Source organism: Notothenia rossii, assembly GCF_949606895.1.
Source record: "Notothenia rossii genome assembly, chromosome: 1".
NCBI lineage: Eukaryota > Metazoa > Chordata > Actinopteri > Perciformes > Nototheniidae > Notothenia > Notothenia rossii.
In genome coordinates, this window is record NC_136912.1 from 63,370,212 (window position 1) to 63,390,601 (window position 20,390).

General features: G+C 40.0%; 1 protein-coding gene across 2 annotated transcripts; it reads right to left on the reverse strand.

Moving 5' to 3' along the window:
* On the reverse strand, window positions 1–19,341 carry cUnh19orf44 (chromosome Un C19orf44 homolog). Of its 2 annotated transcripts, XM_079653230.1 has the most exons (12): window positions 19,159–19,341; window positions 18,295–18,413; window positions 17,967–18,117; window positions 17,713–17,877; window positions 17,480–17,607; window positions 16,221–16,659; window positions 12,719–13,025; window positions 10,988–11,067; window positions 4,016–4,472; window positions 3,357–3,446; window positions 1,074–1,240; window positions 1–278 (listed from the first exon to the last, which is right to left on the reverse strand). In XM_079653230.1, exons 3-12 carry the CDS (start codon window positions 18,072–18,074, stop codon window positions 216–218), a joined length of 2,004 nt encoding a protein of 667 aa, XP_079509356.1. In that variant the 5' UTR covers window positions 18,075–18,117; window positions 18,295–18,413; window positions 19,159–19,341; the 3' UTR covers window positions 1–215. The 2 variants fall into 2 exon arrangements, with proteins under 2 accessions (XP_079509356.1, XP_079509355.1); XM_079653229.1 differs by having other exon boundaries at window positions 17,967–18,413; window positions 19,159–19,340.
* Between the last annotated feature and the right edge of the window lie 1,049 nt (window positions 19,342–20,390).

The following is a 20,390-nucleotide window of genomic DNA, read 5'->3' on the forward strand; positions in this document are numbered from 1 at the left end:
GACGTTGTCATCTCTTTTTAATATAAAAAATAAAAATAATTTACAAAACCACTTCATTCATTCAAGAGGCCACACATTGCATGATTTCAAATTGACACATTTAAAACTGTATGATGTGATTTTACAAAAGCATTACATTCTTCTTGGCATGTTCTCTGACTGTTTTAATTATGTATAAAAAGAGTAATCCAGGACAGTCGGCAGCAGATGGACAGTCACCTCCTGCTGCTGCTCTGTGCCTTCAGCCTCAGTCTGTGGCCTCTGTGCCGACGGATGGACTGTGGAGGGATGAAGAATTGATTCTTTTAATGCAATTTGGAACTAAAAATGCAATAAATAAAAAAAATAAAAATGTTTTCTGTTAATTTCATGTTCTTTATCTCATATTTAGGATGTATCGGAAATGTTGAATCTTCATTCACAACACTGATATTCCAGTTCTAAATCGCTTCTATTTTTGTGGTATTTTCTGCACAGTTGCAGATAAGGATTAGGCTACACTTGTATTTATAGTATATTATTTGTAGAGTTTGATTTAAGTGGTGGCTGGCTACTTATGATTGTTTCTGCATTGGGTGATCCAAACTTTTCCAATAAAGCCAGAGCAACTTAAAGGAAACATTATTGTAAAAAAGGGATGTAATCATTTCCCAAATATATAAAACAAATATATAAATATATATATATATGTTATTTTAGGGTGATATCATAAAATATGAGTAGAAATTCAAAGCGTAATTGGAAACCACCCTAGAGGCATTGAAATACATTGAAAAAGGACATTCCGTGTTGGAATAATAATGACAGATTTTCACATTTTCATCAGGTCAGCTACATCACAGAGGAAATGCAGGAACGCCGTGTGCCCATAATACTGCGCTGAGCTAGCAACATGCATTTACTTTGTTGAAACACGTCAATCTAACCATCAGGATTATTCAACTATACACCAGTATGTGTGTGTTTATGTGTATGTGTATGTGTATGTGTATGTGTGTGTGTGTGTGTGTGTGTGTGTGTGTGTGTGTGTGTGTGTGTGTGTGTGTGTGTGTGTGTGTGTGTGTGTATCTCACCTCCTTGGTGTCCTCCAGCGTGGTGTATCTGTAGTCGGGGGGGCCCAGGCTCTGCAGCAGGCTGCAGTGGAGGTGTCGGCTGCTATCGATGAAACGCTGCGTCATGGCCAGCTGCTGCTTCAGCATTTCATTCAGCACAAACACAGCTGGGTTGAAGGTACTCAGAGCTGAGAGGGGACACACACATTAACAATGAAGTATTCAGTAAGACGCAGAAAAGCACATCAACTGGGTTAAAATGAATATTAGACTCCCAATATCACGGTGTCACATTGAATTATTGCATGCAAGGGGTCATTTAGCTGTAGAAAAAGGGGGAAATGTTGTCTTGTAAAGGATCGTGACATTAACGGTACCACTAGTGTGGGACGAAAATAAGTAAATGATTTGTCTTCAATATTATACACTGGCTATTAACACTGATTTGACAAATACATTGTACATACAAGTACAATAACTTGAAACTCTTAAAATAATTAGCCTAGCTCAAACAACTAGCACCTCTAATACTCACCACTTAACATATTATCTTATCTAAATATCCAATCTTAACCTGATTTGTACATACTAAGCTGGACAGTGACTTGTGTATGTTAAGCTAAGCTAACACATTTTCCAGGCTTGAGCATTCTATTTATGATTAATACATGAGGTTGGTGGTAACATTCCCCTCATCTTGCTATCAGCAAAAAAGTGCACTTCATAGTGTCCTAATCAGTTTAGTGTAGCATTGCATGATTTTATTTCAGAAACATTTAGCAGGCATGGTTTATAAATGTTTCTGACACACTGCCTGTTAGAGCCAGTATTTTGATTTTCTAAGAAAGGCCACGTAATTGTGACGTCTGTAGTTAACGCACTATAAAGGACTACAATTCCCACGGCGCCTGCGCTAAAGCCACAGTGATGGGCAACCCGTTTCAGAGACGCCGTCGAGGAACAGTTTTTAACCGTACACGTACACATACAAATCGTACAAGTACCCTTTAAGTTATGGAGTTATATAAGCATTATTAAGAAAGAAAGAATACCTAAGTTGTTAATTATTTTTTTTGAGTTTTGCTTATTTCTTTTGAATATTGTAAAGGCCTATTTTCTTTGTTGCATTTGCAAATGTTTGAGCAAACAATTTTGAGCAAACACATCGCGCCATCATCTAAACCATCGGAGGCCAAGCAACTCTTCAAACTGTGAAGTGTCTAGTGGCTTGATGGAAAGACAAGGAAGGAAGCCACGACACTGCCTATTCATCTGTAAGGGAGACTGTGACCGAGTCACTTTATCAGCCAGTCAGAAGATTTATAAAACCACTGAAGCACAAAGGCATTCTTTAAGCTTGAGAGGAGAGATTGGGCTGGTATGATCCCATAAAGCAGCTGGCAAAGCTTCTCTTAGCTCGTGACTGACAATATGCTTTACTCACTTTATTGCATTTCTAATGATATAACATTATAGTTGTCTCTCCTCAGCTGAGCTATACCTGATGTTCTACACCTTACAGTCTGCCCTCCGATATTTCTTTATAGGGCTGGGCCACTCCCTAGAGGTGAGGTATATTGCCTCATAAGTTAACTTATCAGTTGGCAAAATCAATCAAATGTTGTACATTATTCTTGATAATTGAATATACTTAATAAACAGCCTACATCACAACTTTCCATAGGGTTTCATTTATTGAAGGGTGTATTTCAAGCTTGTTATGCAATTACATTTTTAACCAAGATTTGTTCAAACAACTTTTTGACTTTAATTGACTGAATTTATTTGAAAAGTGGGCATATTGCCACTTGAATACTACTGTGTAATATATGGACATACAGTATATATTTAAGAAGTACAATATAAGAAAAGCACGTGTTTCAGGTGTGGGCCATATTCCAATTCCATTATACTTTCAGAATTTGCTGAGGGACAATTCAAAATGGACCATCAGCCGCAGTTAGGCCGTAGTTTGGACAGCGCTGGATTAGACTATAGATCAAAGATTGAGACGATTAAATTCTCATCAACTCACAGTTACCCTGCAGAATGTATCAGCTCCTTACCTGTAGATGGCGTAACCGCACCAAGTTTCAGTGGCCCTACCACAGAGCTCTGAGTATGACATGTTGCATCGCCCTCATCCTTAAGGCTTTGTCATAGTAACCATCTGTGTCTATGTGCAGGTCACAGCGTTCCTCTTTCTCTCAACATGACAGAAATCGGAGCCTGGATGTCACATCTGGAAATTATTCTATGAGTGGTCTTGTTGTGTTTTTTGTATTATGTTGGATCGGGTCCTACCTTCCACCATTTCTGCACTGAGAGTATGAGCCACCACTGGGGAGGGGTCCATGTATGGCAGACCCACTGCAGGACCCAAAGCAGCCCAACCTACAGGGGGAGAGCCAGAGACAAGAAATTATAAAATGATTGTTTTCATTTTATTTCTAAATGAATGACGGAGAAACATCTGGTGACCCATTTTCTATCTCTGATTCAAATGGCTTTCTCTCCTGTGTGTTTGACTCAATAACATGTGAAACATTTTATTTTCTAGCTGGATTAATTTGAAAGCTACTTTTTTTGATCAGGTTTTTAAACAGATTGATTAATTTTTTTGTTTTGTCGGGATATATTTTGTGTTTGCTGTTGTAAAACTCATTTTGGCCGAAGAGTGAAAGTGAAGTATTCATGTTTTACTGGTTAGTTTTAATATCTCCATGCACCATTTTTCTCACATGTCAACTTAGAAAAACTATTTTTTCCACCTGTTGCACAGATTAAACAAATTAAATTGAAGAACTTTTATTGAAGATCAACAGTTTTTAAATCACAAACACAGGAGAGAAAGCAATGAACCAGTCTTAGAGCACTTCAGTGCTACTGTGAAAAACTGTAACAGTGGTAGTGATGATGGGTCACCATACCACATCTTAAATATTGAAGCGTAAAAGACTAACCTGTGTGAGCCAGAGGATCAGGCTGAGTCTGTACGGACACCTCTCTCAGAACCTTTCTGGTTGAAGCCCCCCTCCTCCCCTGGTGGGAGGAGTTTCGGCTGCTGTGTGACTCGGAGGATCTGCTGCTGCGTCTCTGACTGCCATCAGTTGTCCGTGAGTTGCAGGAGCGCCTTGTGTCTGAGAAAGAGCTGGAGTAATCTGCTCCTGTTCTCCTACGGGACGAATCTGAATCCGAAGCCTCCTCTCTGATCACCGACCCATCCTCCTCTTCCTCTGCATCTCCCTGCAGGTGCTCTGAAACCTGGCTGTGATCCGTCCTGCTCACACTCTCAAAGTCACTCTGATAGTCCTCCTCCTCCTCCTCTTTCTTTTCCTTCTCTTTGAATGGTGGTCGTTGTTGATGTCTGTTAGAGGATCCAGGATCAGTGGAGCTGTGTTTGACTTCTCTCTGTTTAGACTGCAGGGAGAAAGAAAACACATCAGCCTGAGGAGGCCTTCAGGGGATCCACGAGATCCCAATATAATAAGCAACGTTTTACTATCATTTTTTACACAGTTTACCAACTAGTCGATGCATAAGAACGGCTAATTTCCTACTAACTGTTTTCCTTCCTAATTGTATTCTGTGCCTCTACTGTGACATGTCTCCATGCTTTAAAGGGCCCATGTCTTGCTTTTCTCGTTATTACCCTTGTGTAGGGGTGCACCGAATGGGAAATTCTTGGCCGAAACCGATACCGAAAATAGGAAACAGTTGGCCGAAAACCGAATGCCGAAAATTATTAATAGAAATATATATATATATATATATATAATGTATACATTTTTTTACCAATGTTGTTCAGCTACCTGATTATCGAAAAAGACATGATTATGGCAAAACTTAACTTAAATAATAATCACTATTATGGGTCCATAAAACATTTATTCAGCACTTTTGAATGCATACAGTACATTAATTCCAAGTCAAGTGCATTTTATTTTCTCTGTAGGATAACTACAACAAAGTGCATTCAGAACAAAGCCAAGGTGCTTTAAAACTGCATAAACATCTAGGCCAGTAGGCCTACAACAACATAGTGTAAATAAAGACTGTAACAGCCAGGACTTCAACGACAACAAATGCACCTATAAGTGCATGCATACAAATGTGCAAACTGGATAAATCCACATGAATGTAACTATTTACAAATGAAATTACAATTGAATTTCAAGAATCTGTAAATAAGGCTGTCTGTCCTCATAAGCAAAGTAGTAAACATTGTATAAAGATACATAAAGTGAAAACTGGATACAAAATCCACAATCAATTACAAATTAAATTACAATTTCAAGAATCTGCAAATAAGGTGGTCTGTCCTCATGAGCAATGTAAACAACATTGTATCATTTAGATACCGAAAGTACAATATATTGAACACTGTGCTGCTGTCATTTCCCCCTAATGATAACCTGAGATGGTGAATTATAACTCACAATGAAAATTGTTCAGGAAAGTGGGTATAGAGTAGACATGTAGAACTAGATAAGCTTATGATAAGCCAGCCTTGTCTACTTATTAAGGAAAAGTGGGAGGTTCTTTTTAATGAACATTAGCTTCTCTGCTTTATCAGCCATAAGTCTGTTCCTCTTCTCATCAAGCACATGAGAGGCAGCGCTGAACAGTCTCTCGCTGTCAGTGCTTGTGATTTGATCTTACTCCGCATATTTGTCCGGGTGTTTTGATTTCAAGTGGTGGAGTAATCCCGAAGTGGTGAAAGTCTTTGCAGTTACACCCCCTCGAGAAATGTCAGCTGAACACGTTTTACAAATCGCAATCCGCGCCTCTTTCTCTGATATTTTTAAATATCTCCAAGTGGCAGACATGTTGGCTGTGAGCCAGCCACAAGCATGGTCGCGCGCCGTGGCCGAAAGGGCCTTTTTAACCATTTTCGGCAGATAACTTTCGGCGGCCGAATATTCGGTGAATCCCTACCCTTGTGTGTTATGAAGGTTTTTCTGCATGTAAACGGTCTGCAGAGTCAAAAACCCTGAAAGTACACCCTGTAGCGAGTAAAACTCTAACACAGAAAATACCTCCCCAAAACGCCTCGTTGGAGATTTCTCATTTACTTCCTGAGTATCGCTACGTAGGAATACCCAGTAGCCACGCCAAGAGCTATGGCCGCACCCTCTGCCAGCCTTTCACGAAACAAAGCTTCCCAAACCTTTCAGCGATTCATGCCGGATATGTACAGCGTAGGGCACTGGAGAATGATGCTGTTCCTGCTTTGTTTGGACCAGCGGGAGATTCGGGTACACAACCTGTAAGTATTCATTGTTGTTTGTGTATTTATGATGTTTAAAACAAACAAGGTATCTACCACGACTGTTTAAATGGGTAAAAGTTTTTCGAGCTGCTAAGTTGGGATGGTGGAGAAATACTCTCCGCAGACCCATGCTCACAGCGTTATAAACCTTTTTCTTACGGTATGTCCACACAGCAGCTTAAAAAAACGCTTCTCTGCCCATTTTCTTTGAATGGGAGTGACGTCACTTTGCCTCGCTTTTCGCCGAACTGCATTGTGGGGAAGCGAAGCGAAGATTTACAGGATTTTCAGGATTTTCAGGATTCAAAAGTTGAGCAATGTTCAACTTTTGAAGCTGAGGTGGAAGCGTCAGCCAATCAAATCCCGTTTATGCAAATCTGACAGTACAAGCGCTAGCCATAGTAGCCAATCAAACCGCGTGCAAACTGGGAGAGCCAGACCGCAGTTCATTTCCTCATATTCCAAACGAGAAATTACGGTAGCAAATCACCCGGTTCTTTACGACCAGAACTATTTACCGGGATACAAACCGGAGGAACCAGGCTTGGAGGGAGGTGGCAGAGACAGTGGGTGAAACTGGTAGGTTTTCACAGGTTTTCGCCTGTTTGGGGAGTTTATATATATATATATATTGCTCGCATTAAAATCCCCGGGGTTTTTTGCTTTGTATTCCGGGGGCGGGAGATTCATGTGATTGGTTGTTGCTCGCGAAGAATCCCCCAGCTCTCAGACACGCCCAGCTCCAAGATTTTCAAGATTTTTTCAAAACTGCTGTGTGGACGTACCGTTACTCAATATCAAGCCACACTTATTGTTTTTACTTCGGCTGCGAGTGTTTGTGTGTGCTCAGGATGAGTTTCGCTTGTTCTCGCTGTATCGCCGACCCGGAAGCCTGTCCGCTCCTCGCAGCAGATCGCAGCAACGAGCCTCGCAACGAGCCTTGCAACGAGCCTCGCAACGAGCCTCGCAACGTCCCGACCAATCAGAGCACACACTCCACAGGGAGGGGGGGGCAGGAGCTCCAACAAGCCGTTTAGGACAGAGAGTGAATACACATACTTTACAGAGATGCTGTATGAGAAACCAAAGTAATTTTGGAAAAGTGCGCAATATAAATCGATTCTAGTAGAACTCAAAGGAATTATGATCAGTAGAAATGGCCATGACACAGTCTGTCCTCCTACAAAAAGCGATCAAATAGGTCGATTGTTTTATCAGCTTAGATTACGACCCATAGCCACGTTTTAAAGTGTAGCACCTCTAGTGGTCGTGTAAGAAACAACATGCTCCCGTTTATTCGTTTATTCACAAATAACCCTCTCTGTAAAATCCTAAATTGTAGAATAGTTTGGCCATTAAAATGCTTTTTGATTGGATTTCTAGCGAGAAGTGTATATTGTACTTTTAGAATCCACGTCAGTGGATGTGTAGGATCTATAGTTTGATAGATATTACGAAGATGATTTGAGGTCTCGCCAGGATAACGTGTATGCAGCTTCCATGTAAAGTTAGCGTGGGTGAAAACAGTTTTTCCGGTCTCAAAGTTTTCATAATAAAACCAGATATATTCCCCTCACTGTCAAATGATTACACAGTGATATCTGCATTACTCATCCACTAAAAGACATCAGTTTATCCTTGTTAATTACACAATATTGATTGGTTTAAATTGTGTACAATGCTTTTTGTGTTTTCAGAGAAACAAATAGTTTTTTAGGAGTTTAGACATTACAGTTTCCGAAGACACTACAGTACCCAGAATCCCCAGCTATCGTTTGGGACTACAACATCCGCCTTGCTTTACAAACCCCGTGATTAGTCATCAAGCCCTGTGATTGGATGTTTGGGCAGTGCGACAGGTTTACGCTGAGCGTCAAACAGCTCTATGAAATGGAATGGAACCACGGCAGGCTTTCCAAAACTTGAATTGGACGGGTCCAGCCCATACATCCATGGTCCAGTTCCACTACATTTATTTTAGTTACTTTGCAGATTCTGATTAATGATGTGAAATATAAACAACCCTTAAATCAGACTTTAGTTACACCTGAGTAAAATTCAGGGAAGGTGATTGTCAAGTGCCAAAATAAACTATGCAATACATTGGACGTTAAGTACTTTGTCAGACTTCATATTTATCTGTGGATAACCCCAATGTTTTTTTCTCATTCAAAAGAAGACCTTAACTTAAAGTATTCTTTAATGTTTGAATAAAGCCTTATTAGTTTGTCTGTTTTGCACATCCTCCTGTTAATATCTTTGGACATCCTGCACTAAACTATTTTATTTTAGAGATCACCACAGTATCTTCTTGATATTTTCAATTTTGTATGTAGGTTACTCTTCATATTTAAATGTTTTCATCAAATAAAACGTATTCAACAACAACATTCAATAACATGCTTTAACCACTAGGCGGCGCGGGTTAAAAAACCAGTGGTGTAGTTAAAACATAATAATATCAAACATAATATGACTATTAACTTTATTGTGAAATTAAAACAGAATGCTAAAGGAAAATACAGTTTCAGTCTCTCGATTTGAAGCTTATGCATTGTACCGTGAACCTGTATAGACCTGTAACAGTCAACTGCATGAGGAGTTGGAAAGGTAGTAAATAATATCTTTAAAAACTACAAAAAAATCCCTTTCTATCAGCTGTGCACCGTTATGGTGAAAATATAGCCTATCTACCAATTGGATCAAATATAAAAGTCAGCCAAATTCGTGTTGATACTGCAAGGAGACATATTTTCTGAAAAGAAATGGAAGATGTTGTTTAATTGCTAATATATTTATGATCCACGTCACGTATTCCGTTTTGGCGGCATTTCTTACAGTTTGTCAAAAGGTCTTCTGATCAGGGCTCTATAAATAAATATCTACGGCAGATGTGTAATATTTAATGCAGCCAAACCGTGTATTACAATGCCATTATATGATGACTTTCAAAGAGAAAAGCAAGAACACTCTGAATAAAGTATTATTTTATTTAAAAAAATGTTTTTCCGATTTCATATTGGATAAACACCATATCCCGAAATGCATTGCGGCGATGTTTTAGCCTATCAAAACCTCTGAAAAAAGAAAGGTATCTCTCAGAATCGAAAGAGAAAAACCTATGGGAAAAACACAAAAGCATTGTACACAATTTAAACCAATAAATGTCGTATAATTAACAAGGATAAACTGATGTTTTTTAGTTGATGAGTACTGCAGATACAGGGTTGGGAGGGTTACTTTGTAAATGTAATAAGTTACTGATTACTGAATGCATGGCTCTGAAAGTAATCCGAATACATTTACAGTTACGTATTCAGATTACTTTTGGATTACTTTCTTTTTCCATCACATATGGTATGTTTTGGTGAACAGGAGACAAAAAAAGCAAAAGGAAACTGAACGTGTTTTTACTTTTTTAATGGCTTATCAAGAGCACAACTGAAACATAACATCTGAAACGATGTAACAACATAATACACTTTTTGGGGATGCAGCTTAAGATGTGAGGAGTGAGGGACACGGCTTAGAACGGGCGTGTCGCATTCTGTCCTACACACACCTCTACACACACACGATTTAAGACTTCTGTTCCTCCTTGTTTCGTTGTTATCGTTTCGTTTTCAAACGCTCCCTTTTTTGGTCCATCTGTGGCGGTAATAGGTTTTGTGCGCTATGATGATTCGGCTGTACCTTTAGTAATGAATATTAAATGTTGTGAGGAAATCTGTCCACCAATGATTTTAGAAAAGTAACTGTAATCAGATTAGTCGTTTTTCAAATGTAACGCGAGTTGAATACAGTTACTTGATTTGTGTATTCTGATTACGTAACGCCGTTACATGTATTCAGTTCCAACCAAACCCTGTGCAGATATCATTGTTAAATCATTTGATCATTGGTTTTATTATAATAATAATACTGTTTTCAACCCGTAACTTTACATGGAGGCTGCCGCATACCTCAAATCATCTTCGTAATATCTATCAAACTAAAGATCCTACATATCGACTGGACGTGGATTCTAAAAGTACAATCTACACTTCTTGCTAGAAATCGAATCAAAAAGCGTTTTAATGGCCAAACTATCCTACAATTTAGGATTTTACAGAGAGGGTTATTTGTGAATAAACGACCATCTGTAACGTTAGCATTCAACGGGAGCAGTAGAGTGCGAAAACTTTAAAACTTAATTATAGGACGTATTATGCGCTTAAACAGACGACATATTTGGTCGTAATAATTGGGCCAGAACAATCGGCATATTTGGTCGTAATAATTGGGCCTGAACAATCGGCACATTTGGTCGTATGAGTTGGAGGACTTGTTGCCATGACATGGGACCTTTAATATTCAAAAAGCTCTTTATTTTTCTCATACTGCCTGTGCTGCAGCACCTATTTTCACCCTCTGTCTGAAACCAGAGACCAGTCTGCTCTGATTCGTTAGCTGGCTAGCTCTTTTGTGATTGGTCAACCGCTTAGAGATGTGTCGGAAATGTCCATTTACAGTGGACCCTTAGTCCATTTACATGCACAAAAACGTATATAACACACTACAGGAAAGGTCAAACCCAAAACATACCAGAATAGGTCCTCTTTAACGTAACACATAATGTGTTACTTTACTTTACAGTACTCTGTTAACTTCTGTTGTTACCCACCTTCTTCTCTGGGGTTTCCTCATTAAATGCAAGGGTAGCAGGGACAAGGTCGTCTAATGTCATCACATTGATCTTGAAGGCTGCAATAACACAAGATCATAACAGAAGTTTATACACAATTATATCAACTTTATTTAAAGGTGGGGTAGGTAATTCTCTTCAGAAACACTTTTTGTTATATTCCATTGAATGCTCTTAACATCCCGATAGCAATGAATATATTAAATGCTTTGACAATAAATACATAAAAATATTTCATCTGTGGAAGCTGTGGCGCTGTAAAAAGCCTTTTCTGAATGCACCTGGGAAGCAAAACCTAGAAATTAATTGTAATGCAGAGCTAAAGAATGGTGCCTATACAGTATGTACCTTGTTTTCCATCTAGGATGCATGAGGTAAGGAGTAAAGAATAAAACATGATTAATAAACAAAAACACACACTAAGCATTTAGATATCAATTAAGCAGGAATAAGTCAGAAAATCCAGAAATGAGTCAGCATTTTAACAAGTCCGGTTCTCTTGTCTGGAAGTTAATGATTTCTTAACTAAATAAGGTTAACAGAAGCTTAACAGATTATCATGTTTTATTAGATGACATAAAATATGTCAGTAATTACTCTACCTTTAAATGTCCTAAAAACAGCAGTCGCTAACAAGTGGCTAAATGAGAAAACGTCATGACAGAACTTTAGCCACCTTTAGCTGATGTAGTTCCTTATAGCCTAACGTTAGCTTTTCACTTCTGGCGATGGCAGTTACGCTTCAAAAATCACAAAGTGGTGGTAATATGTGGAGATTATCTTGCTTAAAAATACCTGAAACCTGAAGTATCACTTGTTTCTAAAATACTTTTGTTGGTTTATAGTGTCTTAATGGTCTTGGGCTTGGCTATTTGTCAGATATTGTTTTAACCAATGAACCCTCTAGAATCCTCAGATCTTCTACTAATGGTCTTTTAATTAAAACTAAAGTGAAAACAAAGAGTGTTCATGCTTTTAAGAGCTGAGGGCCTAAGGTATTCTAAAAAATAATAATTTTAAAACATGTTTTTTTTTTGTTGTTTTGTTATATTTGTCATTAGTTTTACCAAAATAACTTCATTTAATTGTATTTAAAATAACATTTCCAACTAAATAAATCCTTCGAATCTCCCTATTCAGTTTCTGTTGGAATGTGAAGGGTTAAATGAAAGAAGCTCCTTTGGCCGTCTCTGCGAGGTGAAGACAGGAGCTGTTTGGTGGTCCTGCTATGAATTCACAGAGGGCCAGCTATAGTAACTCGATGAGAGAGTAATGTCAAATGACAGTACAATTGACCAATCCTATCTTCCCTCTAAATGGATGGGCTTTGTTATCGCAGACTTTACGACAAGTTCAGCCCGCTGTGAAGTTTATGCAGGGGGGGCCTAGGTTTAAAAGTCACGTCTCGCCACTGGTTTGTATAAAATACAAAAGTCATGCGTTTCTTGTTATTTATCATCTTGGAAATGCCTCGAAATATCATCGTTATTTTTGGTTTGTGTACGAAAAGTGCTTAATAAATCAAGTTTGATTTGATAAACGTGATCTTATTTTCTGCAATGTACCGACATAAAAAATGGAATAATCTGGTTTCTATTTGGGGAGGGAACCCTTGTGATGCTCACATCTGGTTCGGCCTGCAGAAACATCACGGCCCCGCTCTACAGACTCCTGATCTCAGTATCTGCAACACTATCGGACTTCTCTTACCGTCAGAGGAAACTGCACTCATCTCGCTGTGGGGGTCCTCAGAGAACAGCTCCTCCAGGGAAAGCACCTCACCCCGGCCCGAAATGGAGGAGAGGGAGCATGGTAGACTCCCCCCTCTGTGAGGAGAGGGGGAGGGGGAGAGCAGGGAGGGGCTGAACTGGGCCTGAGCCTGACCGGTGAACCGGAAAGGAGAACCGCGGCGAGGAGGGGAGGCGGGGGAGGGAGGTTCTGGGAGGGAGGAGGATGAGGGAAAGACATATGGGGGGGGAGAAGGGGAGCGGCCCCTCTGACTGCTCCTGCTCAACATCTGTAAGAGAGGAAAACATCAAAGTGTTTTAAACAGAATAAGCTGTGTCGGTACATTAGTGTCACTTCTGTTTGTTACACATGATAAAAACACATTTGTATGTGAGAAACGAATACGTTTTTGATGAACCAGAAATCGTTTGAGCTGTCTTTGAACATATTTGATTCACAATTATGATATCTATTGTCCTATCATTGTATACAGGACTGTCTCAGAAAATTAGAATATTGTGATAAAGTTCTTTATTTTCTGTAATGCAATTAAAAAAACAAAAATGTCATACATTCTGGATTCATTACAAATCAACTGAAATATTGCAAGCCTTTTATTATTTTAATATTGCTGATTATGGCATACAGCTTAAGAAAACTCAAAAATCCTATCTCAAAAAATTAGAATAGTTCCTCAGACCAAGTAAAAAAAAAAGATTTATAACAGCAAAACACAATCAAACATTTGAAAATGTCCATTAATGCACTCACTACTTGGTTGGGAATCCTTTTGCACGGATTACTGCATCAATGCGGCGTGGCATGGAGGCAATCAGCCTGTGGCATTGCTGAGGTGTTATGGATGCCCAGGATGCTTCAATAGCGGCCTTTAGCTCATTAGCATTGTTGGGTCTGGTGTCTTTCAGCTTCTTCTTCACAATACCCCACATATTCTCTATGGGGTTCAGGTCAGGGGAATTTGCAGGCCAATCGAGGACAGTAATGCCATGGTCAGAACACCAGTTACTGGTGGTTTTGGCACTGTGGGCAGGTGCCAGATCATGCTGGAAAATGAATTCCTCATCTCCATAGAGCTTTTCAGCAGACGGAAGCATGTAGTGCTCTAAAATCTCTTGGTACACAGCTGCATTTACTCTGGGCTTGATGAAGTGGACCAACACCAGCAGCTGACATGGCTCCCCAAACCATCGCTGACTGTGGGAACTTCACACTGGATTTCAAGCAACTTGGATTTTGCTCCTCTCCAGCCTTTCTCCAGACTCTGGCGCCTTGACTTCCAAATGAAATACAAAACTTGCTTTCGTCTGAAAAGAGGACTTTGGACCACTGTGCAACTGTCCAGTGCTTCTTTTCCTTAGCCCAAGTCAGACGCCTCTTCCGTTGTCTTGAGTTCAGAAGTGGCTTGACCATGGGAATACGGCTATTGTAGCCCATTTCCCGGACACGTCTGTGAACAGTGACTTTTGATACCTGGACTCCAGCTTCAGTCCACTGTCTTTGAAGCTCCCCCAAATTCTGGAAGCGACTCTTCTTCACAATGCTGTTAAGGCTGCGGTCATCTCTCTTGGTTGTGCAGCGTTTCCTGCCACATTTCCCCCTTCCAACAGACTTTTTGTGGATGTGCTTTGAAACTGCACTCTGTGAACAGCTTGCTCTTTGAGAAATTTCTTTTTGTGTCTTACCCTCCTGAGGGAGGGTGTCAATGACGGTCCTCTGGACAGCAGTCAGATCAGCAGTCTTCCCCATACTTGTGATTTAGTTTATTGAACCAAGCTGAGTGTTTTTCAAGGCTCAGGAAACCCTTGCAGGTGTTTCGAGTTAATTAGACGATTCAAGTGATTCGTTGAACACCCTACTAGTATACTTTTTCATGATATTCTAATATTTAGAGATAGGATATTTGAGTTTTCTTAAGCTGTATGCCATAATCAGCAATATTAAAATAATAAAAGGCTTGCAATATTTCAGTTGATTTGTAATGAATCCAGAATGTATGACATTTTTGTTTTTTTAATTGCATTACAGAAAATAAAGAACTTTATCACAATATTCTAATTTTCTGAGACAGTCCTGTATAAGGTGCCAGAGGCTGTATAAAGGCACAAAGGAACCTATAGAAGTTGTTAATTAAAAGATAAATAGAAGTTTCAAATGAGAAGTGGGGATCCCGTAAATCTGTATTTCACTCTGAAAGAGCTGTCATTTGCTTCTCATTCTCTCCCTGGTAGTCGTTGATTATGTGTATGAACTAGGGCTGCACGATATCGTGACGATAATCGCGATATGCGCATGCGCGATATTCATATCGCAGGACGTGCAATTTTTTTTTTTTTAGTACTTGCAATATTAATTAGGCAAATTAACTCAAACACATCATGTTACAATTATTTTGTCGCTTGCTACAAAAGGAAAACTTGCGCGGCTCTCATGTCAGGAGTACTTGAGTGTGTGACATGCAGGCTCTGCATGCACAGCAAACCACCAATCACAATCAAATCTCAAAAGCAAACGGATCCGGTGATCAAAGGTAAAAACACTGAATACAATAGTTTCATGTGTTTCTCCAGGGCAGTTCGGCGTTGCTAACCGAGCTAGCTCAGCTTGTTGCTCTGAAAACTTAAGATCCAGACATCCGTGACTAAAATCCTTCATCCGGTTAAATATAGTTAAAAAATACCAATTGTATAGCATTAAAGTTCAAGAAAGGCTGGTTTGCGAAAAAAAAAAGTTATTTTCTTCAATTCCTGTATGTTTTCATATCGCAATATATATCACAGGGAGGGGGGAAATTGCAATGTTTTTTCCAATATCGTGCAGCCCTAGTGTGAACTATTCAAATATGTAAAGGATTGCATGATGGAAGAGGTTCAGTTATATTTAATGTTATATAAACTTTTACAGCAGCCCCATTTTCTTAAAGAGGACATATTCTGCAAATGTTGGGTCCATATTTGTATTTTGTTTGTTGTCTCCATGCTTTAATGTTCACAAAGCTCTTTATCTTTCTCATACTGCCTGTGCTGCAGCACCTCTTTTCACCCTCTGTCTGAAACCAGAGCCCAGTCTGCTCTGATTGGTTGGCTGGCCGGCTCTGTTGTGATTGGTCAACCGCTTAGAGATTAACTTTGGGAGTTAATCCACTTAATGCACAAAGACGATGTAACACACTACAGGAAAGGGAAAAATAAATTAAATATGTGATTTATCTGTCATCTAGGCCAGGTTTCAATTATTATGCTTCCAAGTTCTTTGCGTTAACAAGTCAATTCATTCCTAAATGTTCCTGAATATTCTGATTATCTGATGAATGTAATGTTTGTCTATTTACTGGACCCTGGCTGCCTGTCATTTGGCAAAGGTGGTCCCTGAGCTATTATACCCCCTGAAAATTACAATACAAACCATGCTTATCTAGGACATGTAAAGCTGTAGATAGAGGGAGTGGACACCAAGCAGAAAGTACCTTGTCTGCAGTTCTTAAAGAAGAGGCTCTGACTGGGGCCAGGAAGCTGTGGTCTTCTGAATCCAAGGATTCTCCGAGCAGCTTCCTCATGTCCTCTTCATCACTCTCCAGACTCACTCCTCTCACTGGCTTCCTGTCCAAACCTGCTGCAGGACCTGCAAACTCAGCAGCTCTAGATCTGGACCTCACACCAACATCAGGACTGCCAGCAGCTCCAGCTGTTGTATTCTTGAGGAAGTGTTTGCTCTGCTCACTGCTGGACTGTGCTGAGAGTCTCACAGGGGCCTCCTGGGACGGAGACGCTGCTCCCATGTTGGAGGTCACACTCTCAGCGGGGCCATGATCCTGAACCTGCATGCGGCTTCGGACGCGGCTCTCAATTTGAGCCAGTTTACTCAAAGCAGCAGCCTGGGAGCCGCGCTGAGAAGATGACACACTCCTGGTGGATGAATGAAAATAAATACACAGCAATTGAGTTTCAGCAGCAAAGCAAAATATCAGAACAGGACATCTTTTGAGCAGAATCATTGGATTGGGTGGTAGAAAACAACAGCACCATTTATCTATGTATATAACACAGAACAGAATGTCTGTCACCAAGTACTTAAGTACTGCATGTATTTAGACTTTACTTAAGTGTTTTTCTTTCATGACACTTTTTACTTGGACTCAGCTACACCTCAGAGGAAAACATTGTGATTTACTCCACTACATTTATCTGACAACTTAAAATGGTTGTATTACGTAGTTACGTATTACTGTACAAATCAAGATAAGATAAAAAGAGAGTTACTATAACAACTCTACAAAACCTTTTTTCTCATGTAAAAATATAGTTTAATTGTTCTTACTTCTGAAATGTGAAGATTTGTTAAATTATGCTTCTTTCCTGATCATTTTTTTTTTTATCATTTTGAGGTAGGTACTGTTGGTTTGATAATAATCCAAATTTAGCTTCACCTTAACAACCTACAAAAGTAAAATCCTGCTTTTTCATTAATGCATGAGTAAAAAGTATCTAATGATATGATATGTAATGATTTGGGGATAAATAAAGTCTTATCTTATCTTATCTTATTTATCAGTCACATTGGACATTTACTGTATTAAGTACCTAGTTTTAATACATCAAGTACATTTTCCTGATTATACTTACATAATTTATGTAACAATTGTAATGAAGGACTTTTACTTGTAACCAAGTATCTTTTACAGTGAGGTAGTAGTGCTTTTACTTTCCACCCATAGTGCAGACGTACCTGTGTTCAGGCACCTGCTGCATATGGCGACTGCGGACAGGAGACTGGCTGCTGTGGATGGCAGGTGGAGGAGCCTTCTTCAAGAACCTGCTCCCTCCTCCACCCACAGGAATCTGAGGTCTGAGATCCTGGCAGAGGAAAGGCTGATGGCTAAATTGGACTTTAAAAAAAACATTGCATTCTCTTCCTGAGCAATCCAGCATCAGTTAGAAATACATTCTCAAGTTGTTTACCTGGGTAGGAGGACCCTCTCCCTGTGATGCAGCAGCAGAGCCCAGCAGGGTGTCAACCCCAGGGTCAGGAGCTGAGCTCACCGAGGACAGGTCGCTGACATCCGACAATAAAGCGTGTGTGTGGGGGGAAGAGGATCTGGCTTTAACCGATCCACCCACAGCATCCTGGAGAGAAGAAGAAGAATTTGCATATGTAAAACATAACATGGATTAACACCACAGGTCTCTGAAACCTTTTAAAGATGTAGACTCACTGAGTGTAGCGACCCCGCAGACCCCACGGCCCCTCCGCCGCTCCTCTTAGCGGACAGCAGGGCTTGAGCTCGGTCCAGAGCGGAGCTTCGACCGCCCTGCTTCCACATCTTTAAACCGACGCTTTTTCTAATACTGCCTCTCTAACTGTAACTGTTTAGAGAGAGTAGCGTTAGCTTGCTACGCTAACTATATACGATGCACTTTGAATTACACATGTGCTTCATATAACTAATTTCGAGGCATTTCAAAGCATGCTAGAATTTCGCATGAATTAGGTTACATAAAACAGTTGATCATTTTGCCAACTTCTGGTCTTAAAGTGCCTACTTTTTGCATAGCGACCACTGTACTGAGGCTTCGCTTGTCTCCATGGAACGGCTGCTTTCTTCTTCTTCTTCATATAAACTGGTCATGTCAGTTCCTCATCCGGGTACCAGCGCCACCAACTGTTCATTACGTGACCCAAGCACAGGGATGGTTTAGTATACATCTGCAGTGAATTACGGTATGTTGAAGAATTTGTATTTTGTAAGATAACTAAGGTAATTGGAATCAGAATCAGAAAAACGTTATTGATCCATAGGGGACATTGGGTTGCATTGGCTTCCACTGTGGAATATAAATATAGAGATTATAGGGAATTATATAATGTCATACATGCCAACCTTTCCAAATCCAAAAGAGGTAGGTTTGCGCGCGGCAAATGTGCACGCCCAAATTAGGTAATCAGAAGAAATGGAACCCAGTAATTACATGTAAACCATGTATTTAACATATACTGCACCATTTTATGCATTTTTCAGAAGAAGCCAGGTTCATATTCTTGTTTCATGTTGTTGACATATTAAAAGGTTTGCACAGAGCGAAATATCTTTGTGTTGCGCCATAAATCAGAAAATACTGCATTAAAAAAGTAATTTCCTGCATTTGTCTACTGATAAACAGGGGTGGCGCCAGGGGGGAGCACCCCCCAGGATTGCCAAAGCACCCCCTAAGCACCCCCTAGAAATATATGTTTTTTGTTTTTTTTCCCCGAAAATTATTATGATTATTTTTATTAAATTAAATCAGAAAGATTATTGATTACATCAATGCAAATGTGAAACAAACAAATGTTTGACCAAAAACATAAAGCCAACACAGGTGATATGATTAGGCCAATGGCCAGCACTCATTAGATTTTTTACCTACCCCATAGGCTAAATTACTTTGTGACACTTGAGTGACTTCCTGATAGCTGGAGCCCCAAATTATTTGCTAACAGCAAAGTGACGAATGGATCGTTTTTAGTCCTTAAACGTCCACGTGTGGACACTCAATCAAAACCAACTGAAAGCGAGAGGGATTATGCACATAATAGACCTCGTGAGTACAAGTAGCTTACTTGGGTCTCTGTGTTTCATTCAAGCTCTCTCTGTGTGTGTGTGTGTGTGTGTGTGTGTGTGTGTGTGTGTGTGTGTGTGTGCGTGCGTGTGTGCGTGGCACGAGCCATTTTGTGTGCGTGCGCAAGCGAGCGAGAGAGAGAGCTCGCGCACCGGTGGGTATCTACCGGAGATCAGTGTGGTTAGCATCTGGTGCTAGCTAGCCAAGCTAACGGATATAAGGAGCTTTTTCAACAACAAGGTGGAGGGATAACTCTCTCCTCCTGTTAGACTGAGAGTCTCAGATAACCTCAGCTCAGGAGAAGTAAAGGACTCTCAGTGTTTAGATAGTTAACTTTAGTCTAGTTATCTCAGTGGATCTCAAACGGTTTGTTTTAAAAGGGGAGTGATTTGTAAAATATCTATAAAGAAATAGAAAATCTGTTTACAGTTCTGTTTCATATGTATGTTGAGAGATGTATCCATAGATCTCTTCATTTTGCTCTCAAAGTGCACCAGATTGATGCTTTTAACTTCAATATTTAAAAAAAAATCCCGGGAGGACCCTCCTAGAGGAGGTGAGGTCCACTCCCCACTTGTAAAAATAGCACTTTACCCCTGCTTACACATATATGCCGTGAGCTGATTACCGAGCCTTCATTGTAACAGTCGCGGGTACACTGTGTGTGCGTGGGGAGTGTTGCAGTAGAAAAGTGCATTAATGGGAAACCCTTAATGTTTGAGCACCCTCTCTGAAACGTCAAGCTACCCCACAGCACCCCCTATAGAAAATCTCTGGTGCCGCCACTGCTGATAAAGTGTGATATAAATAATGTACAGGCTTTCAGATCGTTGTAGTTCGCTAAACAGAGACATTAACGACATGTCTGGTGTTGAAAATGTCAGAAAAAGTGAAAGAATGGGAGATAATATCCCCAAATCTCAAAATGGTATTATATTTTGTGTGTGTTTGTGGTCCTCTTTCAGTTGAGACACTGTAGGTGAAGGATGCTTCAGGAAAAGCCCAAACACTGGATGTCTTTCATTCGCCAACATGTGTTT